Source organism: Pteronotus mesoamericanus, unplaced genomic scaffold, assembly GCF_021234165.1.
Source record: "Pteronotus mesoamericanus isolate MK-2021 breed Mesoamerican mustached bat unplaced genomic scaffold, CSHL_Meso_final contig_27, whole genome shotgun sequence".
Classification (NCBI taxonomy): domain Eukaryota; kingdom Metazoa; phylum Chordata; class Mammalia; order Chiroptera; family Mormoopidae; genus Pteronotus; species Pteronotus mesoamericanus.
Genome location: NW_026555115.1, coordinates 24,294,348 through 24,315,412, shown reverse-complemented (window position 1 = coordinate 24,315,412; position 21,065 = coordinate 24,294,348). Strand labels below are relative to the sequence as shown.

At 37.2% G+C, this 21,065-nt stretch overlaps 1 protein-coding gene across 1 annotated transcript in view; it reads right to left on the bottom strand.

Moving 5' to 3' along the window:
• Positions 1-8,608: 8,608 nt before the first annotated feature.
• CCDC14 (coiled-coil domain containing 14) overlaps positions 8,609-21,065 on the bottom strand; it is a 53,096-nt gene continuing 40,639 nt past the window's right edge. The window contains exons 11-13 of the mRNA XM_054575199.1: positions 17,995-18,213; positions 17,786-17,918; positions 8,609-9,542 (exon numbers count right to left, since the gene is read on the bottom strand). Coding sequence (XP_054431174.1) covers positions 8,609-9,542; positions 17,786-17,918; positions 17,995-18,213 — 1,286 coding nt within the window. The remainder of the gene's footprint in view (positions 9,543-17,785; positions 17,919-17,994; positions 18,214-21,065) is intronic.

Sequence of the window (21,065 nt, the reverse complement as noted above, 5' to 3'; positions counted from 1 at the left end):
TTGAACATTTTATATTTCTCCAGAACATTGCCAAGAAGAGGTTTCAAAATGCATCCAAGGTTGGATCTTCTGGGGAGAAAGAAGGTACAATAAGAAGGGAACCCTAGCACACTGTTGGTGGGAATGCAGACTGGTGCAGCCATTGTGGAAAAGAATATGAAATTTTCTCATAAAACTAAAGATGGAACTGCCTTTAGATCTGGTGATTCAACTGGTAGGATTATACCTTAAGAATCCCAAAACTCCAAGTCAAAAGAACCTATGTACCCCAATTTTCATAGAGGATTATTTACAATAGCCACATGCTGGAACAGCCTAAGTGCCCATCAGTAAATGAGTGGATCAGAAGACTGTAGTACACTTAACAATGGAATGCTATATGGCAGAAGGAAAGAAAGAACTATCCTTCCTGACATCATGGGTAGTACTGTAGAGTATAGCGCTAAGTGAAGTAAGCCAGGCAGTGAAAGTCAAATACCATACAATCTCACCTATAAGTGGAACCAAATTAAAAAAAAAAACAAAAAACGAGCAGGCAAAATAGAACCAGAGACATGGAAATAAAGAAGAAACTGAAGGGGACGGGGTTGGGGAGGGGGATAACAGGGAAAAGAAGGGGAACGGTCAAGTCAAGGAACATGTATAATGGACCCATGAACAAGGATGATGGAAGAGGATTGAATGTGGGAGAAGGGCTATGGGCAGGGCAGGGGAGGGCAATGGCGAAAATGTGGGACAACTGTAATTGTGTTCAATAAAAAAAATTTTAAATGATTATTAACTTTGTGGTGGGGGAAGAGTGGAGTCGTGGGATATAGGTTATGGTTCAAATACGAAAGGCCTATTTACTCAAATATTTATTTGTTGACTTTTTCTAGTTTCTGTCTTATCTTCCACCAATCTATTTCCATATCCTAAGACAGTAGAGTCTGATAGTATTGAATGACCTAAAAGGAAAAAAGATTATTTTTTTCTCTGAGGTTCTGGATTTCAAATTTTATTTTTTCCCTACTCATTTCATCTGTTCGAGAGGGTCTGCTCTGCTTGTTTTGGAGCTGCTTACTTTTAAAATACTTGATTCTGGTCTCCTACCCTATTCTGGGCCTAGAGCTCACAGCCAAGCACAGAATAATCTGGAAAGGATGATGGAGTGAAAATATGTACCTTGGCTGTGTGTTCCCTACTGATCAGTGGGCAACATTCCTTGTTATAGATTTCAGCAAATGTGTAAGTCTTCAGCTCCAAATGGGACCACGTTTTCCTTCTGGGTAGTGTGTGATAGCTCTGCACGTCTCCTGGAGATCTCCATGGAGAAATGAGCCATCTTACCCCTCAGGCTGAGCAGAAGATGGTGCTGCATTCCTGGAAATGTTAGAACTCACTCTGACTGCCAGCGTTAATAGGAGAAAAACTCATGTAATTTTATCTATCTACTTTAAAAAGAAATATAAATAGTGATTTAAATGGAATTGGCCAAATGGCAGGTGGGAAAATTGTTTTACTAGCATTATGTCACATGCTAAACAGATTTTAAGAACATTGTGTGCCTCCCATAAAGCAAAAGTAAAACCTTAAGTGTTTAGTACAGGGCACACATATATGCATGCAGACCTCCTATGTGTTATTAGTGATCATTAGCATCTATTTAATATTTCTTGTTCTCAAAGCATTTTCACTTATTTAATTCTCACAGATCCTAGAGGAAATCCCTTATTCTTAGACCACGCTAGCAGAGAGAAATGCATGCAACTAGATTCTGGTGACAGATTTGGGCCCCAGGGTTTTAAAGAATTATGAGATTTAGCTGATAGTGGGAAGGCAGTTCAGGGAAGAAAGCATGATAGACTGAGACTCAATATCTGGTTCAAGGTGTTAGCTATGTGGCTTTGAGCATGTGTATTTAATATTTTCTGGTTTGTTTCCATTTCTAAAAATGAGATTGAACTAGGTGATCCTAAGGTTCCTTTTAACTATAAAAGTCTATGTCTGTAAAATAAAAGGCAGATATTACCCATGATGTTTTTATACCAGGAGCATTTCCATCTTCTAAGTAGGGGATGCTAATAGAAATGGTGGTGTTCAAAAATTAGTCCTGAGATAGGTGGAATTGTTAAGAGAGACACCAGGAATGTCACAGCTTTTATTGAATCATTTGTGACAAATAATGACACCCCCTGTGACACTTGGTGTCTATCATACAGTAGGCAGTTAATAAATATTGTTGGACCTAACTAAATCCCTGCCAAATGGTTACCTAGGCTTCACTTGATTATCTCCTAGTGTTGGTATATTCATGCAACAACATCTTTTATAGTTTGATTACATCTAAACTTGCATTAGCCTCCCTGTAGCTTTTACTCTTTATTCCTATTACTTCTGAAACAAAATTCACCCTAGTTTAAATCATCTCTGGAGTTGGCAGAGCCATCCCAGTGATTGGAAGAACAGTGTGTCTACCTCATATAGAGTTCTAAGTACCCTGATCAGAACCCTCATGGTTGACTAATTGAATGAGATGTCCTGTCAAAATGCTAGAATACATAATTAAATATTGTTGAATCATGGAGCGATTATAGAGAACTTGTAGTAAATCCTCACATTTTATAACTGGAAAACAGGGTTCATACAGAAAAACAGCCACAGAACCTGTGTAAGGACCAGGCCTCCTGATTCCCAGTCATTTTGTTTGTTTTCTATTCTCATCCAAGGACATTTTTTCACCACTTGGAGAGAGAGAGGAAGGGAGAGAGGAAGAGAGAGAAAGGTCAATGTGAGAGAAAAACATCAATTGGTTGCATCCTGTATGCACCTGAACTGGGGATAGAACCCACAGCCTAGGTGTGTGCCCTGACTGGGAATCAAACCCACAACCATTTGGTATACAGGACAAAGCTCCAACCATCTGAGCCACATTGGCCAGGACCCAGTCTAGATCTTTTCATCCTTCTTTATGGCCTTTAAGACCTGGCTTCAAGAACACTTTGTAGTAAATGTGAGCTCTTCCTTTTGGGTTACTTGAGGCCATTTGTTTGGTCAGAACCTCAGTCTTAGAGAAACTTCCCATTTCTTGCTGGACAGGACCTGGGTCCCCCAAGCTGTCCTAACATGATGCCACTCAACACTGAGAATGACAATGTGAATATCTGAAAACTATAGCCCGAATATGATCTGCAGTAATATATGATAGCTAAAGATAGCCAATTCAATCTTTATTCATTTTTAAATGATCTAAAATTATAGGAAATGATAATCTAGCTGTATTCTGCTTGATCACATCTCATTTGGAGTTCATTGCTCATTGTTGGACTTAAATTTTAAGACACTGACAAACTGGAGGACATCAAATGATGGCAAGCAGGATGCTGAGGGCTCTTTAAAAGTTGTCTTGAGTCACAGATTGTTCAGTGCCCTCCAGTTTTCAAAGCTTTGCCTACATTCATCCCTCCCACAAATCAGTGAGATAAGCTGGTGACATAGTTAAAAACATTTGCCCTATCTCCTGTCCTAAATATTTAACAATCTGTTGCAGTAGTGTGCAAATGTTTGCTAAACAAGAGAGAATTTTGTTTCAGAAGTAATAGGAATAAAGAATAAAAGCTACAAGGAGGCTAATGCAAGTTTAGATGTAATCAAACTATAAAAGATGAATATACCAACACTAGGAGATAATCAAGTGAAGCCTAGGTGACCATTTGCCAGGGATTTAGTTAGGTCCAAAAATATTTATTAACTGCCTACTATATGATATACACCAAGTGTCACAGGGGGTGTCAAAGATGAATAAATACTGGCCCCTGCCCTTAAGAAGTATAAAAGGTAGGAAGGTTGACAAGTAGACTGATACCTGCATCAACAGAGGTATAAACAAGGTATAGTAGTACCAGGGGTTTGAAGAATGAGTAAGAATTTGTCAGGAGGAACCTGGGCAAGAGTGGTCCAGGCAAAAGGAATATGCATGATGCGCTTGGGATCTTACCAGTAGTAGATATCGCTGTAGAACAGACTCCTCCTTTGGGTATGATATAGATGACTTCTAAAGTCCTTTTGAAAACTCAACTCAGGAGTACCTAAGATCTTACTGTTTCTAATAATTCTCTGGGAGGTCCTACTTAGGCCAAATGCTTTAAATAAAATGGTGCCCAGTTCTCTGTAAGTGATATACTAAAACACTGAGGTGTGACAGTTGTAGAACTCATTTGTTTAAGCAATTCTAAGAAGAAAATTTAGAATTAACAGGTTTGAAAAATGATAGTTAGCTGGCAAATCAAATCTGTTTATCTAGTGGTATACTTAAATTCTAGATTTCTAAACATAATTATTCAGAGAGAGCCTTTTACCCTAATAATTATAATGTAAGCTGATTTTGTCATTGTTTGTCTTTTAAACCTGTTTTTCTTCACCATGCTTATTGCATGTTCCTTTTCTTATATTCCACTGTAATGCCAGCTCCTTGGGGGCAGAGAGTATCTGTCTTGCTCATTTTTTGTATTCTCTGAGCCCAGATTAGGACCTCGCACATATTTGAGCTTTCACTTCATTCATTCATTGACTCAATCTGTAGCTGAAGGGACGGCCCCCACAATGTGAGCACTAGATATATTTCACAAGATGTGATTTGGTGGCATGCCCTAACTGGGCCTTGCCGTTCTGCTCTATTTTCCACATAGTTTAAGCAGTCCTTCATAACTTTTAAAGCACTTGACATAAATGCCACCATTAGTGAAAAGTAAAGATTTCTGGGAAAATTTGCTAAAATCTAAGGGTGGTGGGAAGAAGGGAAAAATGTGTACTCAGTAAATTCTCTGGTTTCTTTGGCCCTGCCCCTAGTATCTCTCTACATTTGGTCAAATAGTCAGTTTCTTTCATTTTCAATGGTATTCACAATACTAAATCGATTGTGACATTTCTCTATTACCGCCACAGATCAGATCCAAGGACAGTACAATAGTGATAAAATGCTGGAAGATGGTTCTTTTCCATTCTACACCCAGTATCTATCAGGAGATACTGAATTCACCCTGGTAGAGGTTAGGGGATACTCCACTAGTATGCTTCTCTCACTCTGGGACAACAGAAAAGGACTGTGAGAGGGCTGTGATTTGGGACTAGACTGATCTTCTGAGGCTGAGGTGATTTATACTGATTCCTGGTGTGAAGATCTAGAGAGGAGTACTGAGAATGGGCACTCTTTCTCTCCTTAACCCACTCTCCATTTATAGTAGTTATCAAAACTAAACTTGGAATTTGTTAACTTGGAACTTGACTAAGAACTTGATTTTCCAGGTTTTTAAAATTTTTTTCACATACATTTGTCTCTGCCTTCCCCCACCACTTTCCCCTGCCCCCCCCCTTCTCCCTCCCTCAATCCTTCCCCACTTTGGCTTTATCCATGAGTCCTTGCTATATGTTCCTTGACTTGCCACTTCCCTTCCTTCTCCCCACCCACCCCTCTCCTCCTTCCCTCTTGTCTCTGTTGGTTTCTTTTTTCTTTCAGTGTTACTGGTCTTATTTTCCTTGCATCTTTGTTTTGTTGGTTAGGTTCCCCTTATAGGTGAGATCATATGGTATTTGTCTTTCGCCCCCTGGCTTATTTTGCTTAGAAGCTCTCTAGTTCCATCCATGCTGTCGCGAAGAGTAGAAGTTTTTTTTTTTTTTTTTTTCTGCTGCGTAGTATTCCATTGTGTATATGTACCATAGTTGTTTGACCCAATAATCCACTGATGGGCATTTAGGCTGCTTCCAACACTTGGCTATTGTAAATGGCGCTGCTATGAACATTGGGGTGCATAGGTTCTTTCGAATGGGCATTTTGGGATTCTTAGGGTATAGTCTCAGCAGGGGAATCACTGGATCAAAAGGCAGTTCCATTTTCAGCTTTTTGAGGAAATTCCACACTGCTTTCCACAATGGCTGCACCAGTCTGCATTCCCACCGACAGTGGACTAGGGTTCCCTTTTCTCCACAGCCTCGCCAGCACGGTTGTTTGTGGATCTGTTTATGATGGCCATTCTGACCGGCGTGAGGTGGTACCTCATGGTGGTTTTGATCTGCATTTCTCTGATGGCTAGTGATGCCGAGCATCCTTTCAAATGCCTCTGGGCCCTCTGTATCTCTTCCTTCAACTCATTTATGTCTGCCCAGATCCTTTGCCCATTTTTTTATTGGATCATTTGTCGTCTTGGATGATTTTTCACTTTAAATGTTTGCTCAGTGTGACTCAAAGAGACCAAATTGAAAACATTGGAATCAACTTTGATTTCCCCTTCTCTTTCATTTTCTAGTAAATCACCAAGCCTATGAAAATTTTTCAATTTGTCTCTTCTTTTTAAAAATTTTACTGCCAAAGGCTTATTAATTTATGTCTGGACTACTGTAACAGCTTTCTAAGTGGTCTCCATTTCTCTCTCTCTCTAATCCTCTTATTTACCATCACTATGCAATTTTAAGAACACCCAATTTCATCTGGTGGTACTCAATTTTTTTAAAAAAGCACCACCACCAAAGATACCTAGTGACATCATGTTTAATAATTATTTTTCAGCCTGAAACTTTTAACATTCTACAATTTGACTATTATCATCTATTATTATATAATCACTATCATATAATCTTGACCTCTCTATTTTAGTCAGGTTGGTGTACCTACCATACTGTTAATACACTACTCAACGAACCCACGTGTTTTGTGATACTGTTTATGGGGTAAACATTTCGACCACTTTCAAATCCTATACATTCTTTAAGATCCAAATGAAGTTTCTTCTCTTCTAGGTCTTCCCCCACCACTTTTTGGCTTTCTTCTTCTCTAAACTTCTAGGAAACCAAATATGTATTCCATTTTGTTAGGGTCATATTCCACCTTAAAATTTAACTGAACTCATTTATATCTCTATGCCATGTGTATCAAATAGTTCCTCAAGGGTTTTCCAGTTGCATTTGTTCTTCAAGTAAATTATTAACCCCTAATTAAATGAATTCATAAGCATTTACAAAGTTCCTTAGTACATAAGGATACTCATCTATATTAAGGGCAAAATAGGAGAAACTTTTTGTATTATCATATAATAATCTTAAGAATATACTTCTGCATGTGAATAACAATTGAATATGTGGGAGAAGACAGATGATACAATTTTCCTCCTTGCTTTACTATTTTGTATTCCGGAACTGCACTTCTGAATTTATATGTTGAAGAGTTGTGACCTGTTACTTCCAAATAAAAAGATGTATTAATTTATGAATACTGTAAGAAAAACTAAAATTATTAATGAAAAATTCTGTGAAAATAGCTTAGAATTCATCTAATATTTTTAAACTTAAATTTCTATCTAGGCCCTGGCCAAGTAGCTCAGCTGTTTACAGCATTGTCCTGATATACCAAGGCTGTGGACTTAATCCCTGATCAGAGCACAAACAAGCAACCAGTGAATGCATAAATAAATGGAACAACAAATTAGTATTTCTCTCTCTCTCCTAAATCAACAAATATTTTTTAAAATAAAATTTTATCTATATAATCTGAATATGTCAGTCTATAACTGGTACTTCAGAAGTTGTAGCATGAACATTAAAAAAAACAGCAGAAAGAGGATCAGGGACTAGGAGTTTTAAGATAAAAATTTTAGCCTGCTCAAGTGCTAAACACATGACACCAGGAAGGTGACTAGTATGGAGAATTAGTGATAGTACAATACTCAACTTCCTAACAGTTAAAATGTGCTGCTTACATGGAAGGAGGAGATACTGAGTAGTTAAGGGGTACTAGTATAGAGAAGCAGAGTCCAACCTAGTTTATATTATTTATAGAACAAAGTTCTCTATTCAAGTGATAAAAATAATTGGTTCAGAACGGCAGAATTAAAACCAGTGCAAGATTTACAAACTCCATCATGTTCAAATATAATAAGGACAAAAACAAGTAAGTCTTATTTATTCAAAAAACCAAACTGCCAAATCCGAAACTTTTCTATTAGCATTTATCAGTCTGACTTTATTTTTTAAAGACCTTAAATGTGCATTCAGGATAAAAATAAACAGAAGTGCCAAAGCTTTAAGAAACCATACGCTGACTTTGGCTGTCACCTATATTTTAATGGACCACTTAATATTTTTTAAGAAATGGAGTACTTTCTGTCTTAAATGTTTATACAGTTCACCCAAGATACTAGCCTATAGCACAGAGAATCCCATATAAAAAACACAATGCCATTAAAAAAACAAAAAGGAATCCTAAAAGGGAAACTCTAGTTTGAATACAGTAAATTGTACCCAGGAACTCCCTTCTAATTGTCCTTTAGAGAGTCCGTGCAAACTGCACTGTTCACCCAGCAGGGTAATAAAAGAACTCTAATTGCTGAGTACTAAAATAAAATATTATTTACATTTCTCTAGTTATCTACAACTTTCTTCTCTTAGCAAATGTAAATTTAAGATGACCTGTTTTTATAAACTCCACAATATTAATATATATTCCAATAATAATTTATTATTAAATTTATTTTTTCACAAATAATATAAAACATCATTTCTCTATAAAAAACTTAAAATATACATTCAACGTAATCAAGTTCTATTCTTAAAAAGAGATACTCAATCTTTTCTTCCGAGTTCACTTCTCTAGAAGGCCGGACCTTAAAGATTCCTGGAGCCTAGCAATGTTGGCATCCAGTGCTGCAAGGCCATTTCGGAAGTCTTGTTCATCACAAGAAGTGAATGTTGAAAAAGAAGAGATGCTCCAGTCAGACATCAAGTCAGAATTCAAAAAGCTACCGTTGGAGACAGTACTACTTTTCACTTGAAAGCTGCTGCTATGACAAGTAGAGGGGCCGTGACATGCAGCCAGTTCCTGTGGCCTCTCAGTGGCAGCAGGGATCTTGCAGATGGCTTCCTTTATTTTCTGGATGAGCTGCTTGTCCTCCATGTCAGCTGTTCTGGAGAGTTTCTCGGATGCATCCTCTGCTTCCTTTTTGGAAGAAACTCTAGGTGCACATGATTTATTTTCTTTTTCTGAGACAGTTCCACTGTTGCTGAGTGGCGGTGGTGAAGCTACACTGATTTGTGGCTCAGGGGATAATCTCTTAGATAGCGGTGATTTCCTTTGAGAAGTGCTTCTGGCAAACGGAATATAAACTGTATTATCCAGATTACACTCACCTTCTATGAAAGTTGAAATTTTGCTCTCCTCATCAGAATCCTGTTTTGAAAAGGTAGGAATGACTCCAGGGGTTGATACTTCCTCCTCCATGCTCCTAGTGTCATTATGGTGTGGGCCTTTGGAAGGCAGAACATTTTCATAGGGCCTATCTGGCACTATGCTTTCCTCATTGTTAACTGCAGAAACTGGCTCTGAAGGAGTGAAAGTGTGATCTATTTCCAACTTATTTAGGTAGCTCATTATGGAAACTTGAGCAGGGATTGGGTCATGTTGAGGCTGTTTTTCATAAATGTTCAGAAGTGATTTGGTAAGATTATTCCCAGGCTTGCAGCGAGCAGTGTCCATACTAAGATCTGAGAGAAGCTTTGCCATACTGCTCTGTAAAGTTCTGTTAAAAAAATTTAGTACACTAATTAGTATTTTTAATCAATTCTTTAATTTACTTATATATACCTTATCTTTAAAAAAAAGGATTTGAGGCAAGTGCCTGATTCTTAATATGGGGAAAAGCAACTAAAAGCACAGTATCATAGAATATACTAAGGAAAGGGTAAATCAAATAATCAATGAGAAAAGATCTCAGTATTTATTAAATCTAATATTATTATGTCTAAAACTAGAGGCTCAGAATTTTTTTCTCTTCTGGTATGAAGATGCTGTTTTCTTGAGAAACATTGCAAAATTGTAAACATACTACTCATTTGATAGTGGATTCTGTTAGTAATTAAGTTATTTATCTCCGTTTCAAATATATATTCAAAGGCCACTGGAGCATTACTGGAAAAAAAGAATGGTTAGAAAATTACCTGGCATAAATCAGTATATGTAACTAAGTACTAGGAAAAGTGTGATTTAAGGAAAACCACACAGGGTTTGAAGTCAGACTAAAATGGAATCCAACTCTGGCACTATCACTAGCTGTAATCTTGGACAAGTCACTCAACATTTCTGAATTGCAAGTTCCTCAATTGCAAAATGAAGATAACCTACTTCAGAATTACAGTGAACATTAAATAGATAAAATAATAAAATATAAGGATAATATGCTTAGCACAATTTCAGGCTAAATGGTTGTTCATTTAATGGCAGCTTTTATTAGTAGTCCTATTAAAGCCATTTTATAATAAGTCTTAGTCTGTTTGAATTCAATGACATTATGTTCATATTAATAAGAAACACACCAATTCAGGCTTCCAGTCAAGATGGTGGTGTAGGCAGACATGGCTCACCTCTTTCCACAACCACATCAAAATTACAACTAAAATATAAAACCACCATCATTCAGAACTGTAAGAAATTGAGCTGAATGGAAGCCTGACAACTACAGAATTAAAGAAATCACATCCTTCGAGACTTGTAGGAGGGGTGCAGACATGGAATGGGCTGATCTCTCACCCATGTGTGGTGAAGAAAAATTTGGGAGGGATATCTCAGGTGCAAGGAGTCCCAGCTCCACACCAAGACTCCAGCCCAGGGTTCCAGTGCCAGGGAGATTAGTCAACACAACTTCTGGCTGCATAAACCAGCAGGGATTGAGTAGGTGGAAGAAAATGCCAGAACCCCAAGCAGTTCCTCTTAAAGACCCCTCACACAGACTCACCTACTCAGACTCACTCCATCTGAGCTCTAGCACCCCAGGCAGCAGCTTGAAGGGCACCAGTGGCATACAGGGAGAGGCTGACGTGTCTTGCATCAGCGTGAACAGTGGTCATTGTTCCCTTTCTGGGCCCTCCCCCAACAGGGCCACTGAGCAGGCAGGCTGGTGCCATATTTGAGGCTCCATCGACCTGGCTAACACTGTTGACCTTGCCTTGGAGATGCTTAGAGACTGCCCCACACAACTTACTGACCGACCCAAAGTGCTTTTCCATATGAATGGCAGGTCTTGGCTCATGCTGCACAACTTCCTAAACCCTCTCAAACAAGGAACAGCTATTCTCAGTGAGATCCAGGCCTGTTACTAGCAGCAGCCAGCCTAGATTCAGAGTTGGCTTTGCCTAGGAATATCCAAGCCCAGCATAAGTAGCAACATTCTCAGATTGCTTTATAGCTCAGGAGGGGCAGCCCTGGGCAAAACACAGGTGGGGGCTGACCTGGTATGCACCACCTGAGAAACCCCAGGGGCAGTGCACCCAGTGGGCAGCTACAGACCACTGCAGAGCACTGCCACCCTACTCCAGTATAGCTGATCCTCCATGGAGGGTGAAGGTTGGTGGTCAGCGGTCATACTTAACCTTGTAGCTGACTGACCTGGGTGAATCCCTCCCATTGATCTTCCAACATCAACCAAGGCTCAACTACAATAGGAGGGTGTACTCAGCCCACATCAAGGGCACATCTCAAATAGGGGAGGCTGTGTCACTGGACCCTACAGGGCACCTACTACATTAGGCCACACTACCAAGACAGAGCCTAACACATAAAAACGAACACAGGGAGGCTGCCAAAATGAGGAGACAAAGAAACATGGCTCAAATGAAAGAACAGATCAAAACTCCAGAAAAAGAACTAAACGAAATGAAGACAAGCAATCTATCAGATGCGCAGTTCAAAACACTGGTTATAAGAATGCTCAAGGAACTTAGTGAGGACCTCATCAGCATAAAAAAGATCCAGTCAGAAACAAAAGATACACTAATTCAAATAAAGAATAATTTGCAGGGCAACAACTGTAGAGTGGATAAAGCCAAGAATCAAAACAATGATTTGGAACAGAAGGATGCAAAAAAAAAAAAAAAAAAGAACAACAGAAGAAAAGAATCCAAAAAAATTAGAATAGTATAAACAGCCTATGGGACAACTTCAAGATGGCCAACAGTCGCACCACAGAGGTGCCAGAGGAGAAGAAAAAAACAAGAAATTGGGTATCTACTTGAAAAAATAATTAACGAAAACTTGACTAATTTGGTGAAGGAAATAGACATGCAAGTCTGGGAAGCACAGAGTCCCAAATAAGAAGTTGGACCCAAAGAGGACCACACCAAGACACATCATAATTAAAATGCCAAAGGTTAAAGATAAAGAGAGAATCTTACAAGCAGCAAGAGAAAAGCTGAGAGTTACTTATAAAGGAGGTCTCATAAGACTATTACCTGATTTCTCAGAAGAAACTTTGTAGCCAGAAGGGACTGGCAAGAAGTGTTCCAAGTGAAGAAAAACAAGGACCTACAACCAAGATTACTCTATCGAGCAAAGCTATTATTTAGAATGGAAGGTCCAATAAAGCACTTCCCAGATAAGGTAAAGGTAAAGGTAAAGGTATTCATCATCACCAAGCCATTATTACATGAAATGTGAAAGGGACTTGTTTAAGAAAAAGAAGATAAAACTATAAACATTAAAATGACAACAAACTCACAACTATCAAAAACTGAATCTAATAAATAAAAAAAAAACTAAGCAAACAAAGGTGAGGGGATCATTTGGAGGGTTATCAGCTGGGAGGGGAAAGGGAGAGCAAAAAAGAAATGATGCAGGGATCAAAAAGCATAATTGGCAGGAACGAAATAGACAGGAGGATGTTAAGAATAGTATAGGAAAGGGAGAAACCAAAGAACTTACATGCATGACCCACAGACATGAACTAAGAGGGAGTAGTGCTGAAGGGAAAGGGGGTAATCAGGCAGTGGGGGGGGGGGAGGAAAAAAAACTGGGACAACTGTAACAGCATAATCGATAAAGTATACTTTAAAAACACACACGCTGATATTAAAAAAAAAAGATAAAAAGGACATCAACAGGTAATTTTAACTGATTACAACTAGCCAATAAGGATGTGTAAAAAGTTGAACTTTTGCCCCTGGCTGGGTAGCTCAGTTGGTTAAGAGCATCATCCCAGTACACCCAAGTTGTAGGTTCAATCCTGGATCAGGGCATGAATGCATAAATAAGGAACATATCAATGTTTCTCTCAAATCAATTTTTAAAAAGTTCAACTTTTACTCAGAGAAATTAAAATGTTTTAAATGTGTTTTTTTATCAAATTATCATAGTAAAATTTTTAAAAAACCCTTTGTCATAGAAAGTTGGAAAGGCAGGTACTACCAGTGTACACTGGTATAACTTTTCTGGAGAACACACTGGCAATACATCGGATTTGGATATTCCACACATTTTGACCTGTCAATTTGCATTTACGGGAATTAATCTACTGATAGAACTATATACAAGAGGCTGTACCCAAAGATATATTTACAAAGACATAATTTATAATAAAAGATAGATGGGCTTAACATCTTTATCTTCAAATACAGTGGACTGATTTAGGTAAATTACGGGATAACTGCGTCACAGACATTCATTCTTTACAACAATGAATATTGATAAAGAAATGTTCATGAAGTTAAATTAGAAAGAACAGGCTATAAGTAGCACGCATATAATACGATTTTTGTAGAAACGGTCACACGCACCTAAATAAAACATTACAGGGAAATCTCTATACTAAACAGTTAGCAATGATTGTATCTCTGGAAACAGAATGGGCAATATTTTTTTCCAACTTGGCTTACAGTGTCACCTTAAACATGCTCTATTTTGAGTTCTGATTGCTTTTCAAATGGCAATGGCTCCTGGAAGCTAGTGTTCTATTATTAAAAGAAAAAAAATGCTGTAGGAACATATCTTTAAAGGGATGCTAAAAAGAATAATGACCCACTAATTAATTTAATCAGAACAGCATACTGAAATTTTTATTTTTATTTATTTTTGGAAAAGGAATACATAATTATGGTGAGGTTTCTTTCCAGACTTAAATAAAAATGTTATCTTTGCTGTGGGACAAAATCAGAGATCAAGAAAGGAAGGAAGAGACAATGACATTAATAACAGCTTGGACTGTGGAAATTAATGTCAAGCATTAAGCTTCTGATGTATAAACAAAACGTGACTCATCACTGTCTCTGAAATTAAGAGAAAAATTTCTGAAATTAAAGAAATGAGAATATGTCAAAATTTTAAAACACCTAAATAGCTACAAAGTGAATATGGTCGTGTTTGTATTCCATGGGGGACAGCTGAACACACTGATTTTCAATGCTTAGGTAACTGGCACATTTCATAAGACATGCAAGGTTCTTCATTGGCTAGTTATAAAAATATGCTAATTTAAATAACTATTAGCTATTAGAAGACTTATGATTTATTTACTGAAAATATATTAATATTCCCCAGTTTAATAGTTTTATAATACGTGTTATAGTAAAATCTAAAAAAACGATAATGATATATTTCAAAATTACTGAAGGTTGGAGAAGGGAAGAGAGATGTATAGGAGGAGATTGTTTAGAACTTATTATCTACTAGTTCCATTATCGCTCCCTCATAGTGTGAGAAAGGCCTTCAGAAATTTTGTGAAATCTCTTTACTAAGAGATTTTTGAAAAATATACAGAACACATACACCTATCTGACTGAGGTATATTACTATAGGGAAGAGGAATGAGGTTGATGAATGCGAAGATTTATTCATCTTTACTATAGGATGTTGCTAATTTACCTTTTAATGTCAAAGTAAAATGAAGGTGGTCATAGTAGCCTCAATATAGTACTGGCAATGTTCCTAATTAATTGAATTATATAGGGTGTCACCAAACATATTATTATATAAATAACCAACATGGATAAACTTAGATACAATTAAGCTCAAAGACAGATTTTTTGGTTTTGTTTTGCTTTTTAATTTAAAGGACAAAATAAACATTGGCATCAATTGGTACATGTACTTGCATTTTGAAGCTGTCCCTCAATCTTCAGAAAATGTAGTAGTACTAACCCTTATAAGACATTGTGCTAAACCAGACCACAAATGACTCCATAATCATTTAAAGTTAACCTAATGCATAAGCTAGCATTCAGGAGGCAGGATTCACGGCCCAATAAAAATAAAGGGTCCTTGACAAGAATGGAAAAAAACTGACAGGAAAATTCTTGAGAGTCTTAAGGAAAACAAAACATCTAATACCTAATAGTTTAGATACTCTTTTCTAAGAACAGATAATATACAATAATTATAAGAGCAGATAATATACAATAATTAATGAGCTTTTCAGTTTCTATGTTTCTGTGTTAGGGTAAATGTTGAGAAATGGCTCTAGTTGCAAGTGAATCTTTCTTCATTCCTAACAGACACTGGGAAAGGCAGACTGCATATTTTAAAAGAATATGCAGGTACAAATGTATCTTTTACAAAGGCAGATAAACCTCTCAATAATGAGTCATCTTCTCTCAGAGACAATCTGTCTTCAAAGCAGTAAGAAAGGCTGAAGAGGGAATCCAAAATCTTGGCTCAGGTCCTAGCTTAGGCACCAACTAGCTATGAAAGTCAGGTAAGTTCCTTCATTTCTTCGGGCTTCCATTTATGCTAATTTCTGGAATAATTATACTATCATTTACTCTGAAACTGTTCTTACACTTTTGTTCATTTTCTTCACAAATGCACCACCCATGTTAAATAGTTTTTAGTCCAGTTTATCCTTTAAGAAAGATGTTGTCTCCCTACAAAGCACTAGAATATGTTTATTGCTTGGTGATATGGATATTTAGTAACTAAAGTAATTAAATATTTTTGTGTGTGCTTCACACATTTATATTTAGAACAGAATATACAGTAAATGTTGAATAAATGAATAAGCAAATAAATCCATCCATTTATTCCTCCATCTCCCAGGTTAAAAAAAAAAAAGCTAAGATTTAGGCATGGGGTTGTTTACGAGGGATAAACTATTTTATCTAAGGCCATGACATACAAGACTAAAAGAAATAATGGCTAGGAATTAAAAGATGTGAGTTCTAGTCCCAGCTCCTTACTAAATTCCTATTAATATTTAAGTTGCATGGTCCCAGTTTTCCCCATCTAAGAAAATGCAGATATTAAAACCTTACTTCCATACATGGAGACAAAACAATAAATATGGAAGAGAGAGGACTTTTTAAAAAAAATCAGCTTCTGATTTTATGCCCATAAAGACAACGGATTTTGTGGTATGAAGAAAAAATTGTGAGAAGAAAAGTAAACTCCCAGGGACTAGATCCTATGCTTCATTTTCTGCTTGGGGCTGAGAATGAAGCACCTAAGAAGGGCGGAGATGCTTCCAGTGATACCTGATGACCACAAATGGACCCTGACTATGTTGACTTGCTGTCCTGTTTTGCTTTCCCAAATTGACCATATACCATATATACTTTTTTCTAAGTTTAGTGAGATATAATTTATATACTATATATAATATACCTTTTAAAAGCATACAACTTAGTGGTTTTTAGTATTTCATAGAGTTGTACAACCATCACTTCTAATTTCAGAACATTTTCATCATCTTAGAAAGGAATCCTATACCCATTAGCAGTTGCTCCCTATTATTCCCCTCCTTCCTCATCCCCGGGCAACCACTAATCTACTTTCTATTTCCATGAATTTCCCTGCTCTGGACATTTCATACAAGTGGACTCATTCAATATGTTGCCTTTTGTAACTGGCTTCTTTTACCATAAATACTTGATAGCAACAGAATTTTCACTCAAAAAGTATTTTCAGAATAGATGTCTTTTTTTGGAAACCTTATAAAGACTTTTTTGAGAAAGGAAATTCTCTCAATCACTGTACTTTGAATGAGAGTGTTATAAGTCAACATTTTAGAAACACTAAGGCCTAATTAATTATAGCACTAATGTGGAAATAAGCAGTGTCTTCTGCTTTTCCCACTGTTAATAAAGTTTGAATGAAATTATTCTTTGTAATATAAATGTGGACCAAAAGCAGTATTTCTATGCTAACATAGCTTATATAAAGTAATTTCAAATGTTTACAAATCTAAATTAATGAATTATATATTACATATATATTACTATTTCATTTATTTTCTTTAAAGTTTATAATTCAAAATGAATCCTCTCATTTGAAATACAAAGGAGATTGTTTGATATTCAAGACTGCTTTATATTTGGAACTATGAACTTCCAGGATCATTCAAAGGCATGGTCAGATCTGAAGATATTCAGGCCTAAAATGAAAATCCAATTCTTAGCAAATGTTTAAAGAGAAAACGAAACTTTGTAAGTATATATCCTATGAAAATTGAGTGAGTTGATTTTATTTGAGTAGACTTGTTCAAGAACATAGGGATCTTAAGGGTAGCTGCCAACTCTTTCATTTTACTGATGAATGAGGTTCAAAGAGGCTCAATGACTTACCCAAGATCATATGGCATGAGGGCTTACCTGTGGTAAGGGCTTCTCCTGTTACTTTGTCCCCTTATCAATCCTATTCATATCTCCACTTTACAGCTGAAGTTTAGAGAGATTAATATAATCTCAAAATCATATAGCTAAAAGATGGTAGAGCTAGGATTCCAGTCAGGTCTCTCTAGCTTTAGAGCCAGAAAGGTCTTAACCTTTTTGCTAAATAAGTCTTCAGCTCCTCATCAGAGCTCTTTTCCTGGCATCATATGATTTAAAAAAGCATTTATCAGGTTCAAAATTTCTAAACTAACTTAAATTGGAACAGAATAAAAAATACATTAGAAATTAGCAAAACCACTAACAAAAATAAGGGAAGAGAGCAGGTCTAAAATTACTTTGAAGTATATAGGTACAACTATTAACAGGAATACAGTATTCAAATGTTCAAAATTACCTGGTTAAGCCTCTCAGTCGAGTCACCTCTGCATCACGCTGACGTAATGTTATTCCCAATATCTGATTTTCCTTTTCAGCAGCTTCTAACTTGAACCGGCAGCTCTTCACATTGACTAAGGCTTCCTCCAGTTCTGAAATGACAAACATGTTCCAGTTTCCTTATTCCTTTTAAAAAATGTGACCATTAACTACAGTTCAAATACGTACCAATTTTAATTCTAGTTGTTTCAATGTCAAATTGCTGTTTATTTTCAAGTATAATTTGATCTTTCTCTTTAAATATATCAGCAAATTTTTTGTTTTCATCTTTCTGATTTTCAATCACTTTTAAAAGCTCTTCATTTTTACTCTGCAATAATTCCTGGCTCTTTAGTGACTCCTGTAATTGATTCTGTAGTGACTTATTCAATGATTGTAGGGAAAATACTGTAAGACAAAACAGAGCAAGTAATTGTTTCCCCAATTTAAAAAAGTACAAACCTAGAAAAGAGCTGTTTTTAAAAAGGCTTAGAATTTATTGATTTTGCTTAACAAATATACACTTGAGCAGTTCTATGTTAATACTAAATGTATTTTTAAAAATTGTTGGGCAAAGTCATGCCTTTCTTATCCAATTGATACTTTAGGCATTAAAAAATATTTTAACCTGCTTTAATGAAAGAGTAATACACGCACAAATTTTAAAAAATTCAAACACCATGTAATACCAATGATTCTCTTTTTAAGTATATTTTATTGATTATGCTATTACAATTTTTCCATTGTTTTCTCCCTTTCATCCCCCTCCACCCTGCGCCCCTTCTCCCACCAGCATCCCCTCACCCTTAGTTGATGTCCATGGGTCGTACATATTAGTTCTCTGGCTTCTCCATTTCCTATACTGTTCTTAACCTCCCTCTATCTATTTTGTATCTATCATTCATAATTCTTATATCCTATACCTTTTCCAACATTCTCCCCCATCCACCTCCCCCTCCCTGCTGATAACCCCCCATGTGATCTCCATTTCTGTGATTCTGTTCCTGTTCTAGCTGTTTGCTTAGTTTGTTTTGTTTTTCTTAGTTTCAGTTGTTGGTAGTTGTGAGTTTGTTGTTATTTTACTGTTCATAGTTGTGATCTTCTTTTTCTTAGATAAGTCCCTGTAACATTTCATATAATAAGGGCTTGGTCATGAAGAACTCCTTCAACTTGACCTTATCTGGGAAGCACTTCATCTGCTCTTCCATTCTAAGTGATAGCTTTGCTGGATAGAGTCATCTTGGGTGTAGGTCCTTGCCTTTAATGACTTTGAATGCTTCTTGCCAGCCCCTTCTTGCCTGCAAGGTTTCTTTTGAGAAACCGGCTGATAGTCTTATGGGCACTCCTTGGTAGATAACTGTCTCCTTTTCTCTTGCTGCTTTTAAGATTCTCTCCTTATCTTTAATGTTGGGTAACTTAATTATGAGGTGCCTTGGCGTCTGCTTCCTTGGGTCCAACTTCCTTGAGACTCTCTGAGCTTCCTGGACTTCCTGGAAGTCTATTTCTTTGCCGGATTGGGGAATTTCTCCATTATTTTTTCAAAGAAATTTTCAATTTCTTGCTCTCCCTCTTCTCCTTTCTGGCACCCCTGATTCAGATGTTGGAAAGTTTAAAGTTGTCCCAGAGGTTTCTAAGCCTCTCCTCATTTTTTTTTGAATTCTTGTTTCTTCACTCTGTGCCTGCTGAATGTTTATTTCTTTCTTCCGCTCCAAATCGTTTATTTGCATCCCAGTTACCTTCCCTTTAGTGTTGGCTCCCCGTATATTTTTCTTTACTTCACTTGGCATAGCCTTCACTTTTTCCTCTATTTTGCAACCATAATCAACCAATGCAGTGAGCATCCTGATTGCCAGTGTTTTGAACTCTGCATTTGACAGGTTGGCTATCTCTTCATTGCTTAGTTGTATTTTTTCTGGAGTTTTGATCTGTTCTTTCATTTAGGCCATACTTCTTTGTCTTGGTGCTCCTGTTACGTTTTAAGGGGTGGAGCCTTAGGTATTCGCCAGGGCGCAGCAACCCATGTCTCTGCGTTGTGGTGCTATATGTAGGGGAGGGGTCAAAGAGGGAACAACCCCGCTTGATTGGCTCTCCGCTAGCTTCCAGTCACTTCTATCGCTACCCAGAGGCAAATTGGCCCTTTCTGGTACTGATTCCTGGGTAGGTCAGTTTGTGTACATTCTAGAACCAGCGGGGGTCTCTCCAATGGACTCTCCTATGAGGATGGGAGTTTCTCCCGCCGCAGCAACCCCCACAGGTTTTTACAGCCAGAGGTTTTGAGTCTTTTCCCACACTGGAACCCTGGGTTGATGGTCTGTCTCACTCTCCAGTTTCTCCTCCCAGTTTATCTGCACGCAAATGTAGGAACCCCTGGTCCACCAGCCGCCTGTCCTCTCTGCCCTGGCTGCTCATCTCTGCCCCCTCCTACCAGTCTGGATGAATGTTTCTTCTTTAACTCCATGGTTGTCCGACTTCCATACAGTTTGATTTTCTGGCAGTTCTGGTTGTTTTTTGTTTTTAAATTTGTTGTCCTTCTTTCAGCTGTGTAAGGACGCAAAGTTCTCTATCTATGCCTGCATCTTGGCTGGAAGTCTCAATACCAATGATTCTCAAATGAAGAGTCTCACTCCCACCCTACCTCCACTTTCCCCCTAGAGGCAATCTCATTATTAATTTTGGTTATCTTTCTGGAAAATACTTTTATATAAAATAAATGAATAAAATAAATCATACTACAGTATACCCATTGTTTCTAGCCTTGCCTTTTTTTCTCCCATAAGATTTTATATATTGGCATAGAGCTATTACATTTCTTTTAATGGCTATAAAATTATATGACATCATTCACTTAAAAAACACAGCCTTGAGTGAAGGCCTACTTTGTGTGAGGCACTGTAGCAAAATCTGAGCATACAATGGTAAACAACAGAGAAGTGGTCCATGTTCTCATGGAGTTGGTAACAAGCAGGTAATTCATTATAAGTAGCAATAAATGCTCTCAAGGAAACAATACATAAATGCATAAAGAATAAAAAGAGATAAACTAGTTAGAATGGGAACCACTGATCTCCTCACCTTCCATCTTGGCCTATCTCCCTCTCATCCTCCGTACACTCATCATTTATTCGAGTAGGATCAAAACAATCTTTTCCAAAATTACACAGGTGAAGTTGAACACTTTTATGAGAGATGTATTCTGTTGGGTGCTCATATTTTTCTTATTCCAAATATTAAGAAAATTAAGCCTTTGTCATATCATGTAA